The sequence below is a fragment of the Melospiza melodia genome, chromosome 11 (assembly GCF_035770615.1).
Source record: "Melospiza melodia melodia isolate bMelMel2 chromosome 11, bMelMel2.pri, whole genome shotgun sequence".
Lineage (NCBI taxonomy): Eukaryota > Metazoa > Chordata > Aves > Passeriformes > Passerellidae > Melospiza > Melospiza melodia.
Genome location: NC_086204.1, coordinates 28,443,070 through 28,468,600, shown reverse-complemented (window position 1 = coordinate 28,468,600; position 25,531 = coordinate 28,443,070). Strand labels below are relative to the sequence as shown.

Here is a 25,531-nt window from a genome sequence, read left to right as displayed (position 1 = left end):
GTCCCCAGAGTTCTCTGCTGAGAAAGTGAGGAGACACCAGAGCTTCACAGAATTCATTCAGGTGGCAAAAATCCTCCAAAATCACCGAGTCCAACCATTCCCCAGCACTGCCAAGGCTGCCACTGCCCCGTGTCCCCAAGTGCCACATCCACAAGGCTTTTCAATCCCTCCAGGCATAGGGACTGCCCTGGGCAGCTGTGCCACGGCTGGACAACCCTTTCCATGAAGAAATTTTCCCAAATATCCTATCTAAACTTTCCTTGGCACAGCTTGTTTCCTCTTGTCCTGTCTCTTGTTATTTGGGAGCAGAGCCCGACCCCCGCTGGCTGTCCCCTCCCGTCAGGAATTGTGCAGAGCCACAAGGGCCCCCACCGGAGCCTCCTTTGCTCCAGGCTGAGCCCCTTCGCAGCTCCCTCAGCCCTTCCTGGGGCTCCAGCCCCTTCCCAGCTCCCTCAGCCCTTCCTGGGGCTCCAGCCCCTTCCCAGCTCCCTCAGCCCTTTCTGGGGCTCCAGCCCCTTCCCAGCTCCCTCAGCCCTTCCTGGGGCTCCAGCCCCTTCGCAGCTCCCTCAGCCCCTCCTGGAGCTCCAGTCCCTTCCCAGCTCCCTCAGCCTCTCCTGGAACTCCAGTGCCTTGCCCTGGCCACGCTCCAGCCCCTCAGAGCGCGTCCCGTGCTGCGGGGCCCAGAACCGGGCCCAGGCCCCGAGTCCCCCCCGCCATGTCCGCCCCGTGTCCCCTCAGCCCGGACCCGCCGCCAGGGGGAGCCCGCGCGCCGCCGCCCGCGCGATCCGGAGCCCTTAAAAATGTAACGCAAATTACCCTTAAAATACAATGTGATAGAAAATAATCCTTAAAAATTAATAGAAATAATGCTTTGAATATAATATTACTGATCCTTAAAATATCATATAAATAATCAAGCTTTAAAAATTAATAGAAATAATCCTTAGAAATACAGTATGAACAATTCTTAAAAATATAATATACCGTGATTCTTAAAGTATTTGTATGCTAAGCACTACTGCAGACGAGCAGGGCTGTAAAAAGACACCACCCAACCAATCTCCAGACCCCAACTTTATCTCCCTTGAACTCTCCCAGTGGAACACACCAGGGCCAGCGTTACCTTTTATGCTCGTGGTTGGGCTGCACAACTTTTCCAATTTTCCCCATTTTTGCCATGGCCTCCTAGGAAAAGACAAACACCAACTGGAAAAGCCTGTTTTGATTTAAAATACTTTTTGACAAGAACAAGATGTTTCAAAACCAATCGGAACATTAGTGATGTATTTTGTTTCGGCTGAACAGGCCAGATGGCAGCAAATATGTTCAATCCCATTATAAAGTAGTAAGAGAACAAAGCTCTGCAGACCCTCAGTAACCAAAGTCTGTTCCACTCTCTCACTGGGAGTCCCAGGCAGAACAGAGTTATCTTTTATTATTTACTCTAACCAAAGGAAATGTTAAACACTGCATCCCTGGAGGGGTGGGTTCTCAAATAAAATGATACTGTACTTGAGATCCTGTTATCGTATTCTGAAAGAATCAGTTCCCTGCAGTGAGAGAGGACTCAGGGGTGCTCCACAAGCTGAAGGTAACCTGCGAAGGTCTGTTCTGCAGCTCACAGCAGCCCTCACATTCCAGCACAAACGTGTAAGAGGCAAACTCTGATCCTGCTCTGCTTTTGGCCAAAATAAAGTCGGAGCTCACAGAATCCCCTGCAGAAGGACAGCCATGTGTGGAAGGGAGAGGGATAAGTAATTTGGTTCCTTTTCTGATCTCTGTGAGATGCTGATTTTCCATGGATTCTCCCAAGCAATCTCACTGGAACGAGAATCACCAAAGTTAAGAGGCCTGAGCTCTCAGATACAGTGGAGGCAGCAGACACTCAGTGATTTCACAAGGAGAATCAAAGCAACAGCTTTTAGATGGGAGAATGTTAAAAACATTAAAGATCAGGACTCAAGAGTCAGTGTGTGACTAAATCAGGGTTCAGAGTTTCTATGCAGGACCTGAACCTGTTTTAATGCAATGTCTAAGAACGAGGATGACCCTGGAGAACAAGCAGCCTGTGCTGCTGCTGGAACATTTTTAAAACGCTGGAACATTTTTAAAAGGTTTGTATGATTTTACAGGCTGGAATACCAGCCCTAGTGAAATTTGTGCTTTCCATTAATCCAGCACTTTTCAGCAAAGGATCTCACAGAACTTCACAAGGTGGATGAGCAATGTCAGTGCAGTGTCACCAGCCCAGGGCAGGCTCTACCAAGGCAGAAGCATTGCCAGGTGTGCAGTCAGGACTCCACTCTGCTAAGGGTGCTGATACAGCAGCAGGGAACATTTCTGTGCTCTCATATGCCCATTTTCCTGCAGAGGTGCAGAGATTGATTGTACTTGGGTTCCCCAAGAAACACCCTTGAAATAACACTTGCAGAGAGATAGTGTGTTCTTTTGCCTGGGACATGTGAGCCTGCTGGCACTGAGACTCTGCACAGCAGCCAGATTAAAATACTGCCATGGAAAGGCTGATATCCTTCCCAGTAAGAGAAATGGGCATTTTATTCCCTGGCCTTTAACAGGTGACACTGACAATGCTCAAGCATTGTCCCTATTTACAATACCCAGTCCCTTACATGGCCAGCTGGATTTACAGTCCATCCAAAAAATATGAATGAACACTCAGAAAAAAAACAAAAAAAGGCAACTCAAAGGAGAAGTCAATTCCCTCTGGTATGATGGCTACTGCTTTTCCATTGTGCCTTAGGGAAAACAAAGCCCCCTGAAACACTCTCTCACTAAGGAAGAGTCACCTTCCTTTCTGCTCCCTGCTTTACGCCTCCTTTTGAACTGCCCTGGAGACACTGTATGAAAATAAACCCATAACATCTGAAGTGTCTAAACAGGCAAATCCATTTCTTATCACAGATACAACAAAAATGAAAGGGATGGCCAGACTTTGCATTCCCCTGTCTGTGCACACTCAGGACCAGGACACAGCACCATTCCCAAGCTATGTTCTGCCTGCGACATGGGTGCTCCACACCCTTGTGTTCTGCTTTACTCTTACAGCTTCCAGGAAATGCTGCTTCTCTTCTGCTGGACCTCCATCATCCACCCTGAGCTAAGGAGGATGACTTCCAAGTTTATCAGTTTTCCAGTTCATCCTCTAAAATACTTTGGCATTTTAAAATCTACTGAAAATACACAGACCTTTGAGAATCCACAGCATTAAAGTCTCACAGCAACTGCCATGGTTCTGTGGAACAGCATGGCAAAAAAATACACAGCCAGCAATTTTCAACAAGTCACCCATTCTGTGTTGCTCAAAATATCCTAAATTAATTCCCTCTCTCAATTCACATTTTAGTTGTGTGTTTTTCAGTATTTTAAAGTCAGTTTGGTCATTGTTAGCTTGAACAAAAAACTTTACTCCCAGAGGAGAGTCTTTTCAACAATTTTCTGGGGACAAGGAGGAACAGAACATTGAAAATATGAATTTATAATGAAATGGGAAACAAAGGAACATTAGAATTGCATTACTGAATGGGATCAACCTTGTGCACTGCTCTGTCTCCAACAAAGCCTTAAATATAGCAAAGTGATAATACTGCCGTTCAGAAATAGTTTGTTTGAGGGTTGACATCCAAATCCATAATTCCAGTCACCAAGGATTTCACAATCTTAATTTGAATGACGCTCTATCTTCTTTGTTTGCCAGTCTAGACAGTACAATGAATACAGTGATTTAAAACACAATGAATTCTCTCTTAAAACAAAATATTTTGTAAAATTGCTTTTTAATCATTTCTTTTCTCTCTTTCCATAAAGGCTATGCTATAAATAAACCCTGAAAGTTCGCATTTGATCATCGTTTCTAAAGGCTGGGCAAGAGGCAAGTGAAGGGTTTACACAGGAAAAAAGAGAGGCACTGTGGAGCAGAAATAAAGGGATGCATTCATGATTTCTAATCTTTTGTTGGAGTGTCAATGCTGAGACAGATACAAGCCAGTAAACACTCTGCTCTCCATGGAGAGACACAGCCCAGCAGGGTTTTCCCTGCCTGGGAAGGGACAGGGAACCAAACTCCCCAAGGCCCACCAAGATCTCAGGACAAGGTGCCATTTTGCTGCTGGGAAGGTCAGCAGCCACTCAAATCCACTTGGTCCTGGTGGCTGAATTCCACTCTCCAGCATCATCTGGGGCTGGGGATCCAACACTTGCCCAGCTGAGGAGTCCAGGGCAGCCCCAACATGCAGTGAGTCTCCAACACAGGGAAAATCCCATATCCTAGGGAAGCCCAACTTTGACACAGCATCTTAAAGCTGGAAATTTCAACTCTTGTCCCTTCAATAATGGGAAGGAAAAGGTTTTTAACCCTGTGTGGGAGGAGACAGCAGGAGAAGCCCATCAGGAGCCACAGGAGATGCACACAGGGAACAGCTTCAGGCTGGGAGACCCATCTTCTCTGACTCCCGGTCCCTGGGGTCCTCCAAGAGCTGCCTCACAAAACCCAGCACATCCCACAAGAGGAGCCCACATCCCTTGAGACTGCACAGGGAGGCCAGTGAAGCCCACTTGTGGATGGAATCACAGAATAACAGAATCAACTAGGCCGGAATCACAGAATCACAGAAATTCTAGGTTGGAAGAGACCTTTAAGATCATCAAGTCCAACCCATGTTCTAACACCTCAACTAGATCATGGCACCAAGTGCCACATCCAGTCTTTTTTTAAACTCTTCCAGGGATGGTGACTCCACCACCTCCCTGGGTAGATGATTCCAGTATTTGACCACTCTTTCTGTAAAATACTTCCTCCTTAATTCTAGCCTGTATCTCCCTTGGCACAGCTTGAGACTGTGTCCTCTTGTTCTGTCTGTTGTTGCCCGGAGAAAGAGACCGAAGGGAAGGGACCTTGGAGACCATCAAGCCCAACCTAGACTAGTCCCCAAGTCTGATTTTCAGCTGTGACATGAGGATTGATGAGGTTGAGTATTACTGAAAATTAATGGGATGTGAGCCTGAAAGTACACAGAAGATGAGAAATCAGATTTAGGGACACCAGCCTTAGTTTAGAAAGTCAAGCAACAAAATCCCAATTGGGCTTTTTCTTTATTTTGAGGTTTTAACAATTGTATCCAAAGTTAAATGGTAAGGCATCTGAACACAAATGCAACTTCCCAGCTGTGTTCTCACCACTCAATCATTTTGGTAATCCCAAGAAATGCCTGGACTTTAACCTAAGGTAATTATTAACAATGAAACAACCACAGATCATTTCAGGTTCTCCTGTACCATTTCAGTGGCTGACAGCACGTGGCTGCACATGGAGCAGCAAAGCACCAAACTGGGGAATCTGATGCTCACACTCAGGGCACTCTCACCTCTCCAGTGTTTCTGTTCAGTTTTCCTGTCACAGATCCAGCAGCAGGAGAAAAATAATGTAAAAGTTGCCCCATTCACAACAGACTGAAATGTAGGAACATTCTTCCTACCAGATGTGTCCTGATTTCAGGATTCAGCAGGTGTTAACCTTCAGACTATTAGAGTGACTTTTCTTACACTTGTAGTCCTCACAACAAATAAATAATATTCTATGTAATAATTTCAATTGTTCTGCAGCAGTGAAGAACCTCTTTCTCACTCATCTCTATTCCACACACACAAACTCAGCTAACAGATGTCTCTAGCATAATTTTAAGAAGTTCAGTGGCAGATATATTTGGATTTGAGGGGCATAAATAGATTTCTTGAAATGCTGATGTTGAAGAAATACTTTTAAACTTCTATAAGAATTTTAAGCAAGGCTGCTATTTCCTCCTAAGCTTTTATTTAGAGATTGCTTTGGAGATGCAAAATTCATCTTATCTGTGTTTACAGGAGTTACATGAGTGTATTTCTGCAGAACATTACTTTTTAGTGGAATATGACTGCATGAAGAAAGCATGTGATGGACCATGCAAAATATTTTTCTAGTGGTTTTTTCCCCCCCCTTAAATTTGTTTCAGATATAGGGGCAGATCTTGGCAGCATGCACAAAGCCCAGAATCTGTAACTCAATTCTCTGTGGGTTTTTAGCTGGAATGAGCCAAGTTTTAAAACACATTATGGATAAATATTAGAGCTGCGCAAAAAATTCACACCTAAGACCAAAGTGTGAAAATTTGGCTTTGATTCATTTAGTGAAAAGGTGAAAATTTTCACACAAGTTTTTGTTTTCCTTTTGCTCTGATCCAACTTCAGTTTCTGTGTCTGTATCAAATCTCAGAGAGAGAGAGAGAGAGGGGAAGAGTTTCTGTCTGTCTGTGCACATGAGATACAGAGGAGGAGGGAGAAGAGGATGGAAGGATGGAGGGCTGGCAAGCAGGACACCAGCTCAGAACCTGAGTCTGTCTTCCAGGAAAAGTCACTGGCCTTTGGAATCTCTCTGTCCATATGTGCAGGAACAGCACTGGCCTCTCTTAGAGGAATATTTTATGCATTTGTTTGTTACACTGAGGCAGCTCAAAAGAAGCCCAACATTATTCTACCTTTCAACCATCCAACTTGAGTTGACAGAGGCCAACTGGAGGGATCCTGAGCACTGAGAAAAGGTGCATTTCTGATTCCAGCACTGAATCAGATTCCATAAAGTTTCAAGAGATTTCTGGAGTTATCTGGGACACAAAATTTATTATTTTAATTTTCAGTTACCTCTGTCTGCAGTGGGCTGTGCCATTTCCCCAGTTTGGTTTGGCTGGGGCACAGAGTTTGCACACTCAGGGTCTGTTCCCAGTTCTGCACTGTGGGTGCCACACAGAGCTCCCAGCCCTCCTGCACTTCCACATCCCACTGGATGGATCACCCAACCTGCCCTGCACCACCAGAGAAGATTTCCACTCCTTAGTACCAGATCAAATGGAAAAGAGCTCTCAGAGCAGCAGAGACAAGCCCAGGTAAGGCCACAGGATCACTTCTTCCTCCAGAGCACCGACTTTGCCTCTCCTCAGTGTCTGCACAGTGCCAGCCAGGCTGTGGTCACCCAGGTGGGTGTCCCAGAGCCCAGCCAGGCTGGCCAGCCACAGACACAGCCCTAAGAGGGGCAGCAGTGGCAGGGCAGCTGCTGGAAGGGTGCCTTGCCACGCCAGCCATGATATTAATGACTTATTCCACAGCCCAAATTTAGAATGGGACAAGGGTCAGCTCTGATTGCCACATCATCTATCAGCTGGAAACTATGTTTGGGTCTAAGCTCCAGCCACTCTGCTACTAAATATAGGTTGGTTAGTTGTTGATTTGAGTCTGCACTCCCCCAAGTTGCCTCTCACTAGCAAATAATTAAGCAGTTTGCTTTGTGAGGGCTCTGCTGCTGGCACCTCTTCATGCCCAAAGCTGCTTGGACACAAACCTGACAGCTTAGCAGGGGTTTCAGCTTCCCTGGGCAATGGAAAGAGCCCAAGTGCTCAGCTCCTGTTTCAGCTTCACTGCTGGCACTGGGGGCCATGAATCAAGTCTGTGGGCACCACCCAAGCAGTCTGGGTCAGGGTTTAGCTGCTCTTCCCCTGACAGGAGCCTGTGCAGCTTCTCCATGAAGGGACTGTTCCCTTCAGTGGCTGCATGTGAAGGTCCCAGCCCACACCATGGTGGTGATGCCACAGCAGGAATGGGCTCCTGACTCCAGCACCAACTGGTACTGGCAGCACATCTCCCTCACCCCCTTCTGAGGTGGAATAAATTTAACCATGCACAGCATTGCTGTTAAAATAGACTAAGAAGGTCTGTCCATTGAAACCACATGAAAATATATTGATTTAACACAGGTTTTAGGCTTGGAAATATGATGCTGACATAGCTGTGTTTAACAGAACACAAGCTCAACTGGGAGCCAGGAGAGCAAATTCCTCCACCAGCTCCTGCTGCTGGGCACTGCCCAATCCACCCTCTCCCTACTCATCCTTCCTGGGGATGGAGCAAACGAATCCAGGGAACAACTCTGCATAACCTGTAACACATTGCTTTTCTTCTCTGGCCCCCTCCTCACCCTCTGCTTGCAGCATCTGTCCCAGTGCTGCTACCCTCAATTTTAGGAAGTAAAGCCTTTGGGGCAGTCAGGGCAGGTGTGTGATTCCACATAGACACAGACACCAAGAACTGAACACAAATCCCTCCCTGTGAGGGGGGTGAGGCCCTGGCATGGGGTGTCCAGAGAAGCTGTGGCTGCCCCTGGATCCCTGGGAGTGCCCAAGGCCAGCTGGAACAGGGCTTGGAGCAACCTGGGAGAGTGGGAGATGTCCCTGCCCAAACCATTCCAGGATTCTGATTTAGACCAGGGAGGGTAAAACAGAGACACTGAAGACCCAGCCCAGGGAATCCTGACACTCAGCTGGGCACCCCACTCAATATTTAGCTGAACTGCACCGCTTCCTCCAAGGTGCAAAATTCAGATTTATTTGGCTGATTTCTTTCAACATCCATAATGAACATTCAGCTTTCCTCACATTAGTCACCAAGTTCAAACTTTTATTTGCCATCTGGCAACAGACTGGGCTTTACTGGGGGGAGGGGATAGGAAAGGGGCTTTTTTTCCTTTTTTTTTTTTTTTTTTTTTGCATCTGTGTTTGCTTTATGAGCTATGGCTAAAGCATCATTTACACATGGGGAACTGGATCAGGTTCTCACAATTCATTCCATATGTTCACTTATGCTGTCAAAACATTTTTTCAATCTAATTAATCCACACACGTCTCTGTGTTCATTTCCCCACTTTGGGCAGTTTCAGCATTTTTGGGGTACCTAGCTGGGATTGTCATAAAACCAACTTCTGCCTATACTTTGCTTTAGGGTTACTCCATCAAAAAAGCAAAAGTATTTGCAATATTTCACTCTTCTTCATCTATTTATTCTTTCCCTCTTTCCAACACTGGCTGAGGAGACGTGATTTCCCTTTCCCTTTCCTTTCCTTTCCTTTCCTTTCCTTTCCTTTCCTTTCCTTTCCTTTCCTTTCCTTTCCTTTCCTTTCCTTTCCTTTCCTTTCCTTTCCTTTCCTTTCCTTTCCTTTCCTTTCCTTTCCTTTCCTTTCCTTTCCTTTCCTTTCCTTTCCTTTCCTTTCCTTTCCTTTCCTTTCCTTTCCTCATCTTTCAAATATATTCTTTGCCATGCTCCAGTGTCTACCTGAGGTTAATGAGGAAAATCCCTGCTGTGAGTTTTGATTTGGGATATTTTTTAACTAGTTCATCTGATGTGTGGTTTACTATTAAAAGAAAAAACCCCGTACCTCAGAAATATGCTTACATTTTACCCAATCTGGATTGCATTTGGGAAATTACCTTGGACAGGGGCTCATAAAAAACAAGAGACCTTTAGAAAAAGTCTTTCACTACTGTAAGCCAGTACAAGGTTGAGATATTAAAACAGAGAGTAAAACTGCGTTAAAATACAGAGAGAGCCTTTTAGTAACCTTACAGATATCCCATGTCCAACAAAAAATAAAATATCATTTAAGAGACACAGAGATATTCAATGAGCAGTGAGCAGAGAATAAATCCTAGAAGAAAAAATAGAACTCTTTTGGGAGTTCAGCACAGCACAGAGAAATCAGCTGTCCATGGCACAAGACATTTGCTTTCCTTGCCATGATTGCTACAGACAAGGGGTCAGCCACCTTTTCCAGCACACTGCTCCAGAAAGTATTTTTCTTTCCCAAATTAATGACTAGCAGTGACTGAACTGAGTGAAGCTGAAGCAAAGCACACTCATCATTGCAGGGGGGTGGACTAGATGACCTTTAAAGGTCTCTTCCAACCCAAACTGTTCTATGATTCTGTGATCAGCTGATGATACTGTCCTGTTTTGTTTAAAACTGAGCATCCTTTCTTCTCCAGATCTGAAAATCAGTCAGGGGTGAGAAGCTACTGCTCTCATTTGTCTTCTGCCACTAGAACTGTCCTCCAAGAGTGCTCTTTCTAAAAAAAAAAAAACCACTTTAAATGCTGGATACATATTGCTAAACAATTTTATTTTGGGAAGGATTTCTTAAGAACCTGGGAAGCCTGGTCTGAGGATGGGACGGCCAGTCAGTTGCCAAATGTGCTCTAATAGCAGCAAGGGAGAGGCTCAAACTGAGCTGTGGAATTCCCATGGACACAGAACTGAGAGAGTTTCACAGGAGGAAACTGCAAAAGTCACACCAGAATAGGTGTTCTGCTCCCCTTGCTCCTAAAAACTTTGGCTTGTATCTCTTTTGGAGACCACTGGGAAATGGTGAATACAGTTCCCTTTAGCACTAAAACTTCTGTCAGCAGGAATCTCTTTATGTGCCCACTGTCTGTGTACTGCAATCACATTTATTGAAAACCTGTAGGCACCAACTTGAACAAATTAATTTGGAATAAACTATTCTTATTGGCAAATGTCAGGTTACCCTCATCACCACTCTGGCTGATGTTTTTCAATACAAAACCAAACCCAAAAACTATTTATTCACACCTGCCCCAGAGCCAGAAAGAGCCTTTCATTACAGTAATATTCAATAACCTCTGTTACTGAGCAAATCCAAACCTGTCACCCAGCACTGCCAGCAGGAGTTTTAAAGGTATCTCAGGCATCTTTCCCCTTAGCAGATGTCCTAATAAAGCATTTGTATTCACTTGGCAAACAGAAAAGAGCACGTTTTATAATTGCCCATGCTCAAAACAAAGGCTGGTTCTGTCTGCAAGCACCCCAGTTGGAATTAGAAGTGCATTTGCTGTGGGAGTGAGGCACCAGTGGCACCAGAGCTGGGATGGGCATAGCCTGAGGTCCAACACAGCACCATCCTGAAAGCTGAGATCCCACAGAGAAGAGCACCCAGGACAGGCTCCACCTTCCCACCTCCAAGTTTTGGCCATGTGGGAAGCCTGGGGAGCTGGTTTATGAGCTCTCCATTTTATCTCCAAGAAAGGCAAACAACACCAAATCCCTCCAGAGGGATGTTCTCACCTTACAACATCCAGCCAGACACCATTCCAACTTTTACTTTGCTATCCCATCCTATTTTCCCAGCTTTTTAAGAAGCCCCCAGTGAGCTGCACGTTGTGGCTCCTGCTTCCAAGCAAGCCTTGCCCCTTCAACCCCTTCAGTGAGAAATTCCTCACCCACTGCTCCTCAAGTGCTTATGGGGGAAAGCTCTTCCCAGCACACCTTCCCTGACTGCAGTCACTGGATTCATTGGCTCCTGAATTTTAAGCCACACAGGCCCTGAGATCAGCTCAGCTGGTCAGAACATGGTGCTGCTAATGCCAAAGGTGTGAGTTTGATCCCCATTTAGGGGCCCTTCACTTGATCATCCCTGTGGGTCCATCCAACTCAGAATATTCTGTGATCCTGTGAAGCACCTCAGTCCCTCACATATTCCATGGGAATCACTAACACCACAAGATTAATACCAAACACTCAGGAGGAAAATCTGGCCAATGGGGGACACAACTGAAGAAAAACCACTTTGTGCTTCACCATTCAGCTGATCCTAAGAACTGAGCCAATTCCTGCTGTTGAAGATCTGTCCTTTTATTTAAAGACAGCAAGCTGGGAAAAGAGATGAATAGCAGAGACCCAAATGGTTCATGGAGCTTTTCCCTTGTAGGTCACTGAGCAGAACCTCAGTGAGTGTTGGGAACTGTGGTGGGCTGCCAGCTTTTTATCGTGTCCTCTGCAAAGGGGACTTACTGGTTTCAAATTAATTTCTATTGTATGCAGTTTTCCCAACATGAAATGCTCCATTGTCACAGCTCAGTCACTGATAACCCTTTGCAAAGCCCCACAGGAGAAACTGCTGCCACCACCTGAATGCTTCCTTTTAAAATCACACTTGGAGAAGTGTCCTGACTGTGGACTGAGGCTGGAGGAGCTCAAAGAGCCTTCCCCAGCCATGGGTGGGGGCACAGCCCTGCAAGGAGGGTGGCAGTGCAGCTGCACATCTTGCTCCAGACTGGAGCAGAACTGGGGAGAGGCAGAGCCCAGCCCTGTCCTTGCTGCCCATGGTGGCTGCTCCAGGAGGGAGGTGAGTGTGTGCTGGCAGCACCACAGGCCTGCTCTCTGCAGAAAGTACTTTTTGAAAGGGAAAAAAAAACCAAAACAGAAGAAGCAAAAATGAACAACTCTATCATTATCTGATGTGCTGAGATCTCGGCAGAGATCAGCTCAAAGATCCATATTGTTTACAGCAGCTGATGAGTCTCACAAGTGCTGAAGCTGTGCTCTCGCTTAAAGTGCTAACATATTTACAGTTTTCAGTCCTGTCCTTAGCACTTATCTGTCATTTCAAGATGAATGCTCCTTTTGTACAGCCTAATCACTTGCACGAACACTCCACCAGCTCAAAACCCCAGATTTGTTTCACTTTTCCATTAGCAGCAATTCTGTACTTTGGAAATTGCTTCATGCAGTGAAACTGAAAAAAAAAAACCAACTAGTTTTTGTTCAAAGGTATTTCTTTGGCTGTGACAAGTCTAGAAGGGAGGGAAAGATTAAATTACTTTTATCTGATGCAAGTCTGAATTTTACTGCACACCTTTCTAAACACACTTGTTTAGTCCATTGTTCTGCTCTGGCTTGGTTATTGACATTAGAATAATTAGTGAAGATCTATATAACATCAGACAGGATCAGCAACATATCTACCTAAATCCTTGATAAGAAGCCATTTTTTCATGCTAAACAATCTTTTCTTTATTCATAATATTTCAAACATTTGGTAGGATCCCATCTTGCCCCCTCCTCTCCCAACAAACAGTAGGAGCATGTGCAATTAAAAGCTGTCAGTCATTCTGGTTTTACAGCAATAAAGGAATGTGGGTCATTCTACAACTCAGTAACTTAATTTAAAAAAATGCAACCCAGGCATGCAAGAAAAAGGATACAGTTCTAAGGAGGAGGTCTTACCCTGCTGGATGTTTTACATTACTCTCATTGGGTTACTGGCCTGTCACAAATCAGTTTCAGATGCACCTCAGAAAATGCTCAGCAATGCAAGATGCATCTGTTGTTTCTGCTAATCCTGGTCCCACTGCAGTCAAAAAAGGGCAACATCTGATTTTCAGAAGTCTTCAGAAAAGTCTACAACTGCAGTTTAGAAGGGTCCATACCTGAGCAAGAAGAGCACCTCAGTTATGTGTTGGGCACCGCGTTAGACACCGAAAGCTTCAGGCTGGGAATGAAAATGCTGATCTGGAATTAGCCTTTGCTGTTCCTAAGAAATTGCCAATCCAAACCCTGAGTGAATTTGTGCTTTAAAAGGATGTGGTCTCCCATGCCTTCCCAAATATTCTCTAAAAAACAAGAATTCTGCAAATGAAGTACATTTTTGTGCAGATGCACAACACAATCTTTAAATGTTCTGAATACTGTAAATACTAAAACTTGATACAAGCATCAGAGTTGTAACCATGCCACAGTATATAAACCATCTTCCATATTATATACATAGCAATGAAAATTAACACAATAACAAACTGCAGTTCTAAAGTAAGATTTTGAAGTCAAAAGAGGATCCAATTATGTGTAACTGTGTTGTCAATCTACAGCCTTTCCATTCTGACTTATTTAAACCCACCAGAGCAACACCTTTAGCATCATCATAGATTTTCTTTGCACTTTTTGTTCTACCACTTTAATACAACAACCCAAACTAAATCACTAAATCTGCTTCACAAGTCAGGAGGAAGAAGAACAAAGTTACACAACTTGACCGAAGTCACAGACAAAGTCAGTGGCTAAGGTGGGAATCAAGTCTGTGTACTCTGCCTCTCAAGTTAGGTTACACAGATTGTTTTCTCATTGCAAAATTCTGCTTTTATTTATACTCAGAAGAACTTGGTGCTGCAGCAGTTTGTGTCATTTTGAACTAGCACAGAGTGCCTCCCATTACCAGGCTGTTAATAACAACTACTTTGGCAAACACTGAATTTTTCCTGTGTCCTTCGGAAACACTACACTACATTTTAACAGGATATTTGTTTGATCTGGAAAGCCAGGCAACTTACTCCTTATCTCCAGGACACGAAACAAGCCTGGGATTTGAGGTGTCCAGCAGTTCTGGACATCCATATCTGTTCATACTTAAGGAATTACAATAGGAGCAGGGATGCTGATAAACCAAGAAAAGTCCTTTTTCCTTAACCCTTCCTGGTAAAGCTGCAGAAAAATCCACCATGGCTGGTACAGGAGCAAAAACCTCTCCAGCCCTAAACTGCTGTGTTGCATCTATCCATGGGAGAAGCACCATCCAAAGAATGGCAAATACCATCATTTGGAGGCATTTAGATAGTTACAAAACATATAAAAAAGGGTGCATGGGAGGAAAATTGGGCAGGGAAGCAGGAAGGCAGTGGAATGACACTGGTGTGAGAGATGCTGCGTAATTAGCCACTAGAGGGAACAAGAGTCATGCTCTTAATTAAGGTGCAGCCTCTTTTAGCAGGGGGGCCTGAGGGTTATCCTTACCCAGGGAAGCTGAGTGGGGAGGGGGTGAAGCCTTTCCCTGTAAACTTTGGAGTAGGACAAAGCTTTCCTGCCCTTTGTCTGTGTTTCATTCTCCCCTTTCAGATCTCTATGGGCCTTGGCATAAGCAGGGAACTTGAAGAACTCATACACCTTTCACATCTCCTACCTGCAGTTAACTATTTTTTGCACCTGGCAAAAATGTTTAAACAAAACCTGGGATCAGAAGGGATGAGATAAAGGAGAGAATGAAAAAAAAAAAAAGAAAAATGGTAAAAGAGACAAAGCTGTATTTTGCAGACAGGGTACACTTTGGCATTGGCTCTTTTGCAGGAGAAGGGAAGAAAAATCACATTCACATCATTGCAAATGGTGTGAAAAATGTGGAGTGATGCTCTGCTGACATCAATAGCCGAGACTGTGGTTGGGAGGGAAGGGAAGGACCTGCACTCCCTCTTGCCTGCTGACCTGACTGGAGCTGCATGAGAAAAATGAATGAGGTGAAAAGCAAAAGTCCCTCTTTTCCTCTGCTGAAGGACACAGACCTATTCAACAGCACAGCAAGGACTGAATCACAGACAAACAATCTTTTTATTACCATAAAAATGACAAATAAGTAACAGTTACAGCCTGTAAACACAAGACTCAAATTAAATAGAGTTCTAAGTGGTACAGTGTAAGTGGAAGCAGGATCCCACTCCTACTAAAGCCAGCTCAGCCTAAAGAGTATCAGATGTTACCCAGGCCTTAGAAGGCCTGGGACATAAACTATGTGTGTAAGAGAAAAAGAAGTCAAATGACTCATGACAGAGTTTGTTTTAATATAAATGACTTCTTCTGGCTCTCTGCTTTTAAAGCCTTGCCATGTTCAGATCCTGAGCAGCCAACCTGGGCAGCTGGCTCCCTCAGCCCTGTCCTTCAGTTTGTGCATAAAATGCTGGCATTTACAAACTCCTATTCCTCTGGCTGAGGAAGGACAGTTTATTTTAGCCCTGTGATCAGTGCCATCATAAATCTCCCCTCTTCCAGTCCAAGAAGACTGGCACAGCCCAGTCTGTGTTCATATGCTGTGCCCATAAAACAGAGGGCATTGCCACAAGGCTTTGCTGAAGTCCTGCAAGCCTTCAGAGGGGTCCTGAGGTGAGGGATCAGCAGTGACTGAGCCACAAACCATCCCTGACTCTTTGCTTTTCATTATGTGAGGACAGGGGTAAGGGAATGAGATGTGGAAAGAGCTGGGAGGAAAGAGGAAAGGAGAAGACAGAAGACCAAGAGATGGGAAAAGATAAAGTGGAAGTTACTAAGCAAAAAAGAGGCACAAACCAGAGGCAAAAAGTACAGGATGAAAGAATAAACAACATCAGAGTGGGAGCAGAGAGGAGAGAGTGGCTATTAGGGATTTAGTGCTGAAAGAGAAAAGCCCCATTCCTATCTTTATTCTTTTTCCATGCCTGATTCTCCTCTGGGATGAGTGGAAGGTCCATGTCCAGAAAGCCACACATTTGGCATTTTGTGTCTTATGGCAAATGTGCTGAATATCTACAGGGGCAAAGTTATACAAAACAAATTTTAAAAATGAATCTTGCTCAGTCTCCGTTTCATGCAATGCAAGAATCATCCCTTAGATGGGACTATTGCAAAATTAAATGACCTTGCAACCACAACCAGTAAATAATGAGTAATGTGCTTGTATGCTCAAAGCTTTTATGCCAGCCAGTCCAGGAACATGAGGAGAGCTCATCACAAAAAGGCCTCATTTATCAGAAGGGCTTCACACAGCTTAGCATCTTTAGGGCCATTACTCACCTCCCACACCTCAGCTAAGTGCCAGCTCCCAACCTAGAGCCTAACACACATCCCATTTATCTGCTGGAAGACACATGAGCTGCTTCCCTCAGTCTGGTCTAAAGATACAGCATCCAATACCTAAACTATTTAAAGTTAACAGAAATGGGTGATTTCACAACAACATATAGAAAACCACCAGTCTGGAAAAATTAGGAAAAAATTAAGTGTTACCAGACATTTTGAAAGCAAAAGGAGTCTGCAGGCTACAAGGCTCAGCAGTATTTTGCTGAATATATCCAAGCTGTTTGTGCTACTGGGCTGGGCAATGAAGGCACCTTTCGAAGGTGAAGTGTTATCATCATCCACCCCATGGTTTTGGGAAGGAGATGTTGGGATGGACAAGGGTACAGCCCTCCCACATATGCCTGTCATGCAGAGACTCTTCAAAGGTAAAACTATTGATTAGAAGTTGGTTTATTTTTCAGAGAGTTCTCCCTCGAGGGGTCCCCTGTGCTTCCCAAGCTCCCAAAGAAGTGACATGGTCGGATCTAACCATCCCTCATTAGTGAGGAGTCCAATGACACATCACTTTTCTCTGTTCCTTGCCCAAAAACTGTGCTCCCCCCAGAGCTCCCACACTCCTCCCTAAAACCTCTACCTGGCAAAGGACTCTCTGGAAGCTGCGTGGCAAACAGCAGCTGACAGCAGGTGCTCTCACAAACAGACCCTGCATGGGTCAGGAGGTATTTCTGTACTGAGGGTTAGTGATGCTCAGAGGAATGCAGCTCCCAGGAATGCTACACATTGAGAACATGCCCCATAAATCATTCCTAAGACAACAGCCCAACTCGCTTTTGCTGTGCACTTACAAGGCACAGCAAGAAATGGGCACAGCAGCTCTCCCTGTTTGTGCTCTTTCAATGTTTTTCAAGCCTCATCTGGAGGAATATCTGTGTGCAAAAATCTGCAAGTCAGGCTTTTCCATGCCCACTTGGTGGTCAGCCTTTCTGCCTTTATTTCCCTCAAGAGTGACAATTATGGTCTTGCTTCTCATTACGTGGACACGTGTCCCAGTAAAAACAAAACAGAGCCACAAAAGAATTTTATATGGATTCTCTATATCCCATTGCCCAACTTCAAACTGTGCCACAGAAATTTTAAGCACAGGACATGTAAAAAGTTGTATCAAAACAAGAAGGAAAGGGGTGGGAATGGTTGTTATATGCTTTAATCAAAGAAACCAAGGAAACAAGAACATATCATTGAACAAAGAAAAGAGAATGAGAATTGGATTCCAATTCTGAGGAAAGACAACACCTTAAAAAAGCAGCTGCCTTCTAATAGACGTTATGGGATCTCTCCTTCACCATTTCAGATCCGTGATTATATGAAGGGGAATAAAGAAAAATGTCTTTACTGTTAACCACAATAAAATGTACTGGACACTCTGAGATAGTAAACAGTCTTGTTAAACTATACAGAGAGAGAAAACGTTAAGAAACAAACCCCTCTAGAAACCTTAGGAGCAAGGATAACAGCATACGTAAAACATAAAACTTTTTCAAATATAGGGCAGCAGAAGTATGTCCTAGTGGTCTGAGCTAGTGGCACCAAATCCCACAACTAAGTGATCATAATGTCCTTCACAAACTTCAGTGTGAAAGACATTCAAGCATTTCAGACAGTGCTGTGACTCCACATGCTCGTGCTTGGCCACGGAACAGTCTGATCCCTGTGCTGACATAGCAAGAGTGCAAATCCCAGATGGAAAATTAATCTCACAATGTAGCCAGATTGAGTTTCCAATTCTCCAGGGCCTAACTTGAAGGTTGTTCTGCTCAGCTACTGAAGAGGTGAGGGCAGAGAGACTTTAACTTGTCTGACACCCCAAACATCATTTAAGCAAGACACGCTCTGAGAGGGACCTTCTTGGCTACTGACAGTTACAAAAGATCCATGGCACCCTCCTTTGTCCTCATCCTTCCTATAAAATATTGCTATCACACTTTTCCCTGCTTAAATGGCCTGGACAGAAGGGGAGACCAAGGTCCAAATTACTTCAGCTGTATCTCTGAGCACATGGATAAAATTGGTCCCTAAAATAGAAAGGGGAAGGATCACAGTACACTTTTAAGAAAGTATCTATCTACTACAAAGACACATTTATGGTTTCCTCATATTTATGGTTTTCCTCAAGAGAAGACAGGGTCAGCAAGCTGAAAAAACTGTAAAGTTGTGATATTATTAAACTTCTACAAGCTGATCTTAATCTTATTCTTCTTGAAAAAAAAATCAACTAATTGTACATCTCCTTTCACAAACTCCACTGTGGTCATTTCATTTTTTGTTACAAAAATATGCAGCAGCAGAAGCTGCACTATTCCAGGCAGCATTTTCTCTCGTGCTTGCCAGGTCCTGGGCTTACTGACAGATGAGAAAAACACCATTGGTTTAAAAAGAGTCTCAACTTGTGCAGATTAACAAAACACTACATCTTATTCTTTGCCAGCATCAGCTGATGTGAGCTTTTAAAAAGCTGAAAGACATGACAATGTAAGTGTTAATCCTACAGACAGAGGAGGTTATATTCACATACATGTGGTTGTTTCTAACACAGTAATTCAGGGTGTGAAAGAACCAGAACTTGGGAGAAGTCAGTGGAGCTGTGCCACTGTGCAAAGCCAGCTACACTATCAGCATAAAGACAGATTAAATAGATTTCTTTTGTCATGCTTCTCTCCAAGAGGTCTTCATTACCTTTTCAGTTCATTCTCATAAATGTGAAAAATAGGTAATAAAATCTTTATCACCAGTCTCAGCCAGAATTAATAAACAGGGAACACACATTGATATCCTGATACATAGTGCCCCATCTCCTTCCACCAGTGCCCAAATGAAAGGCCATGGTTTATTTCATTAGTGTGGTATTTCATGCTTGTTTCTGCTTTCAGAGCAGCAACAAGGCCACATCCCTAAGTACTGGACTGCTGAGGTTGCTGCCTCCAGTGTTAGAAGAGCTGTGCCAAACACTCAGCTCCTGTAAATGGGCAGTTCTGTTATGGCAGATATATCACACGGACTCACTGCAGCTGCCTTTCCCTGTCATTAAAGAGTTACTGAGAAATTCCAAATCTGAACATTTGTGTACTGCCTGACATTTCAAACGCAGCATGCTGAGCTTCCACAAAAAGGACAGCACTTAACAGAAGACACAGCCTTTGTGTCCCATTACCTGTAGCATCCACAGCTTGTTCCTGAAGGAGCAATAACACAAACCAACTGCAAGAGCTCTAATCACCTTTATCATCTCGAGATGTGTCATCTCCCAGTGCACTGTGTCAGATTCCTCTTTGGGCTCTGATCCAGTAAAGCACTTCAGCACATGGCCAGTCCTGCCTGTCTCCAGCTGAGTTTCTTGCCTACTTGAAAGTCAGATGATGCCCCCCAGTGCTTGACTGGACTGGGGTACTGGAGTAAACTGGTGTCACTCCTCTGCAATCCCAGAGCAACACGGATTTACATTAACTGGGAATGCTGCATAAGGATTGTGGACTAAGATCATCTGTCACTGCAGCAGCTATGTGACCTGCTATGACAAACTTTGACATTTACTTAGACAAGTTTTTACCTGTAATAATTTCAAGTGATATAAACCAAACACAAATCATCTGCTGTGACAATGAACTAAACACTACTGCACAGCATGTACTGATCTGATAATACATCAAATGTATGACAACATATAGCACTAGACATTGCACTCCCCCAAGAACATTTCACAGCAGCAGAATTATTTCTCTCCACTCCAGTATAAAAGGCAGCCAGCAGGATGATATCAAATGATGGCAGCTCTGCTTCTCATAAAAGGACCTTGGGGACTGCAAGGAGATTTGTGTATCTGCACTTCAGCAGCACAGCAATGTGGAAATGTTAAAGTTAGTAAAGCAAACAGACCTCAAATGAGAAGGGCAACAGATGTCAACCAGTATCACATGTCAGTAAACAGCAACAAGGCAGAGGGTACTTTTCTAAGCACTTTTGTGAAAGCATCGTGCGAGCAGCTACAGCCACATCTCAGCTGTGTGATCTCTACATGGTGGTGTTTGTGTGTGTGATTTAACTCCCACCAAGAGAGGAACTCCAGCCACATGGAAATGCTGTCCACTGGAGTCAGCTGAATGAAAGTAGAAAGGTTTCTACACACTTGTTGTGGCTTGGAAAGTGAAAAAAGTCACACTCTCAAACTGATTGAAAGCTCATTCTGTGCTTGGCAGAGACAAACCAGCATTTATATTCCTCAGCTTTAATACAGAAGGATCATCCTTAGGGCAAAAGAGTAGTAGTGATTCATCTGCTTTTTACCCTCACTGCAAAGACTTCTGACAGTAAGGCCAAAACATGCTAACTAAAAAGGCACTCTTTGTACCATAAACACCAGGCCACAAGGAACTGGACAGTGGCCATTAAATCACTGCCTTTTCATTTCTGTCTCTCATCTATATTTCTCTCAAGATTTCTGGTAAGGAGGCAGCTGACTCTATACAAAAGCCAGAGGCATTGCCAGTATCTTGGTGGTTTCATGCATGCTATATTGAATCTAACTTCATAACACAAGGGGAAAAAAACCACTCTCAACTAGGGAAAGTCATATTTCAGTGTCAGAACACCAAGGAAAGAGGTAAAGGGATGGAATTCTACTGCCAAGTTGCTGCCCTGAGCCCAGGCTTGGTTAGATGTAAACATTCTCCAAGGCATTGACCATTTTACATAAAATAGTTTGGTTCTCAAAGTCTCTTAGAGAACCAACCAATGCCTACCTAGGAGAGCAGGAGCTTTTTACTTTGTGCCCGAGGATGGTCTCCACTAAACCTTGGGCTCAAACTCTACATGAGCAGATTTGGAGTTCTTGAAGAAAAGGCAGGCAAGGTCACAGTCTCTTAACACATGGTGCCTAACAAAAACCATCTCCTTCCTCTGCCTTTCCAAAATCCTCTGATTAAGGGAACGGGAGAAAAAAACCAACATGGCAGGAAGGCCTTTGCTAAAAGGTGCATTAATTAGGTAAGGCAAGCCAAAGAAATGATTAATTTGCTGTTCTCCTTCAATATTATGTTTACACAAGTTGATTATAGCACTTAATTACTAATTCACCCTGCTCAAAAACAAGAGTGCTTTAAATTTTTAATGAGATGAGGGAAGGCAGCATTCCTGAACTCAACAGGGAGAAGTCATTTTATTTCCTCTTTTGATTTCCCAAGTTATTACCATTTCTAAGGAAAAACTTATCCCTTCCCTGATCTTCCACTCAGTCCTTGCTTTTGAAAATATGGAAATCACAGGACGCTTGCATGAATTTCAACCCATGGCCTGACAGGTGATGCTTTGGAAGAGGAATAGAGGATCACATCATCAACTGCAGCATGTCCACTGAAATAAATGGAACAAAATTACACCAGAAACAGCCTGATCCAGAAATGGAAATGGCCTAACCCCCTCCAGTTCTGTCAGCACAAAAGTTGAATATGTCCCAGTACTATTTATGGGAGTTCTTATGAAAATGTCTCTTCCCCATTGCCAGTTGGTCCATTACCAAGGCTGTGGACTAATTGTACTCAGGAACTTCTTTACATTCATGACTGTCTGTAACACTTTAATTGTTACAAGGCAAACACTCTGTGTGTCCTATGTTCTTCCTGGCTGATCTTTATAAAACTTGTGCTATCTGTGGGGTTTGTTATTTGATTTTTCCCTCTGTGTTCTACCACCCAACGTCATCCTGAGCTAACTGAGAAGAGATGTCCATCAAATGAAGCAGAACTCAGCAGTGCAAACAAAATTCTTCCAGGCTCTGTGGGTACAGGGTTGTGAGTGAATTATTTCCCTGCACCACCTTAACTTCAACTCCCACCATAGAGTCCACTGACTCTGAGCCAGGAGACCACGAGCCCCAAGGCTCCTGGAGCTGCTTCCTGGACCCAGGGCATTCTTCACCTGCTCAGTTGCTAAATAATTCAGCTAATCCACATGAGATAATTACCTAACACCTCTTCCTATAGAATCCAGCTCATTTTCATGCACCTATGACCTGCTTTAAAGAAACGATAAAAAAGCTTTTCCCTATCTTTTTGCAGGCTATACCATCAACTTGCTTAACAACCAAAACCAACAAAAGAAAGGCTAAACCTCCCTTAAAAGTTAATTTGAGACCTGAAAAATCTTGTAGCCACATAGATTCTAAATGCTAGTTCAGTGTTTCACACCAAAAATATTCACAGAAAGCTGATTACAGAGTTACCAACAAAATGCACTCTAGAAAATCACAGTTTCTTCTCTCCCATGCTGGCCAGTAACAATGCCCCACGTGAATACAGCATATCCAAAGTAAATCTGGTAATCTGGTTCCATACAGGTAATTTTATTAATTGCTTTAATACGTAATTAAGGAATAGTCAGTGGGCTGCAGGGTTTTATAAGGCAATAATCCTGTTCCCTGGTGTACAGCTCTGTCCCAAAGAGCGGGCTATCAAAAAAAAAAAAAAAAAAAAAAATTAGCTGGATGACTGCCAAATCAAACAGCACCTTCTTCCCATTTTCAATTACGTACGAGTGAGGCAGAGTAACGAGGATATACTGGAAACTTTGACATTTATTTATTGAACATTTTACTGAGAAGGGATTGCTGGCTGGCTAAACCGGAAACTATATTTTTACTATAGAAACAATCCCATAGAAAAGCAGGATCCTGCTGCTCAGCATGAAAGGAATGGCTAGAACCAATAAACTGACCCACCTAAACCAGCAATATTAAGGTTATTTCATTCAATAGAGCATGTATTTCAAAAATCCAAACCCCAAAAATACATTCTATTTCACAAATCTTTATGCCATGCTGTTTTACACAGCACTGTCTGCTGGGGCCCAGTCAGGCTGGGTTTGAGCTCCCACAAAACCACTCAGAGAAAAGTGTGCAGCATCTGTAGGGGCAAATGAGAAGATAAACCAAGAAGAAATTCAGAGGATTTTCTCCCCTTTATGGAGTTTCTAGAGACTAAATAACAAAGAGATGAAATGGGGAAGAACTCACCACACTGTGTGTTTTTTTTTATTTTTGGATAGACCAATTGTTTTACCACAGAGAAGAAAAATGCAGGGAGAGTAAATGAAGAGGAAAATAGGGAAGTCAACATTCTTTGAAGCAACAACATATGGTGACCAGGCCTGAGAGATGGAGGTTATAAATCTTCCCTTGATAGAATTACCTAAAGATGAAATTGCAACTTCAAGGGGCTTGAACTTTTCAGTCTACACTAGGAGCTTGCAAATTAACCTGTTTGGTCACAGCTTTTGCATTAACCTTCATTTCCAAGGCTTCTCTGTTAAGGCTCCGTATATTGAGAATTTTGGTGCCAATACAGATGTGGTCAGTAGAAAGCACAAAAATCTTTGCACAAATCACTTGAAATATGAAGAAAAACACATGAAAATGAAGAATTAGAACAAAATGCTGAATTGTTCAAAGAGCTGCAGTATGGGAAAGGAGAATAGACAGGAGGCATGTTGCTGCATGTTCCTTTGTGAGAATAAACTTATTTAGGGATACCAAAGGATAAAGGAAAAGCTCTTTAGTGTTCCAGCCACTATGCCCCACTGCTGAAAACAGGTCAGGGAGAGGCTCCTGCTGTCCCATGTGGGGTGGGTGCATCAAGAGCCATGTCTGGTGACTGCCTGCTTGTCCTTGGAAAAACCATCCTGTGAAGCAGCTGCTTCCCCACTGCAAACCCCAGTGATGGGGCAGCACAGGACCAAGCACCAGGGCTGTGCAGGAGGATGAGAGTTCAGCAACCAGCACAGCCACAGGAAATCCCACCCAATTCCAACACATTTCTGACCTGGGCAGGTAAATAAAGCCTAACTCTGACTACTCCATAGGGTCACCACAGAGTTGGCTCTTCCCTAGGTGACCCACCTTGACCCACCTCTGCTGAAAAGGATGTCCTGGGGGATTTTGAGGACCTTGCCTTTGTGTCCTGATTCTGAGTGAGGCAGCTGCTCTGACCTGGCTGCCCCATGCCCCAAATACCTACAGGATGCACATTCCATCAAATTCAGCATCCCTGGTGGGCAGCAGTCAGAGGTAAAGCTGGACTAAGATTGACAGAAGTGATTTGGAGGGATCCAGATTTGGGTGCTACTTCCAAGCTGTCCTAAAACTGCTTGAGTTTTAGAAAGTGGAGAACAGCCAACCCATAAAAACCAGAGAGCTTTTAAACGTTTTGATTCTGACATTGAGTGGAAATGTCCAAAAATTGTTCTGAGAAATGTGACCAGGGACTGGGAAAAATACAGTAAAAAATCCCCTTCAAAAAACCATAGACATAAGGAGAGAGGTTATTGTAAAAAACCCACAGCTCTCTCCTTTGCTACTACACTGAGCAAACAAAGAGCTTTGCAAAGTACAGTAATTAAGCACAAACCATCTATTAGAGGAGAGGTAATAACCTGTATTTGCAAAATCTACAAAGATGCTGAATGTTTGCAGCACCTCTAAGAAGGAGTTGTTTTGGAAGATGTGTTACAAAACTAAATGTCAGAGAGGTTATTGAACTGCAATGGTACATACACATTTCCCTGACCCTAAAATAAATGTATTCAATTTCTCCTTTGTGATCCCATGTAGCTAAATGATTTTTAAAATATTTATATCTGTTCTGACCTTACTGGATATTCTTCTGAAATATTTTTATATATAAGAGCAGGGTTAAAAACTAAAGGTAAGTGGATACACAAAAATTATATAAAACACAACACAGAAAACTTCACAGCATTAGCTTTTTCCAATGCTGATAAAAACAGACTTAATAAAATCAATTTTGAGATGCTCAGTTATTGTACAGTAGTGAAAAACATCCTAGACTTGGAATGAAATGTGTTTGAAGGCAGAAGATTAACAGAAGAGTAAGAATTGAAGTCCTGTCACCAAAAATTGCTACTGAAATTACATTTATCAAAATAAGGCCTCCTTACAAGCACTAAAATTATTACACACAGATATATATGTTGCACTATGTAGTTGCTGCAATGTGATTAATTTTAATGGAAACATTCTTATGAAAGGGAACTGCTCTTTGTGCTAACCTACCCAGCTCTGTAGAATATTCCCATTTGGAGAAGTGCCAAGCACAGCCCAGCTCCTCAGCTTAGGCTGAGCTGTTTATTGATTCCAGTGGAACTGCACCAATTTAACCAGGTCAAGGAGCTGACCTCTCTATTCACAAAATATCTCCAGATAAGC

The 25,531-nt window shown here is 43.5% G+C and overlaps 1 protein-coding gene across 4 annotated transcripts in view; it reads right to left on the bottom strand.

The window, feature by feature from the left end:
• Positions 1 to 25,531, bottom strand: part of FGGY (FGGY carbohydrate kinase domain containing) — a 128,785-nt gene that overhangs the window by 476 nt on the left and 102,778 nt on the right. For 3 of the 4 annotated variants that reach the window (XM_063166212.1, XM_063166211.1, XM_063166210.1), the window contains exon 15: positions 1,124 to 1,185. In XM_063166212.1, the coding sequence (XP_063022282.1) occupies positions 1,124 to 1,185 (62 nt within the window). Of the gene's footprint in view, positions 1 to 1,123; positions 1,186 to 9,766; positions 9,939 to 25,531 lie in introns of those variants that run through there. The other variant, XM_063166213.1, reaches the window with a different exon arrangement.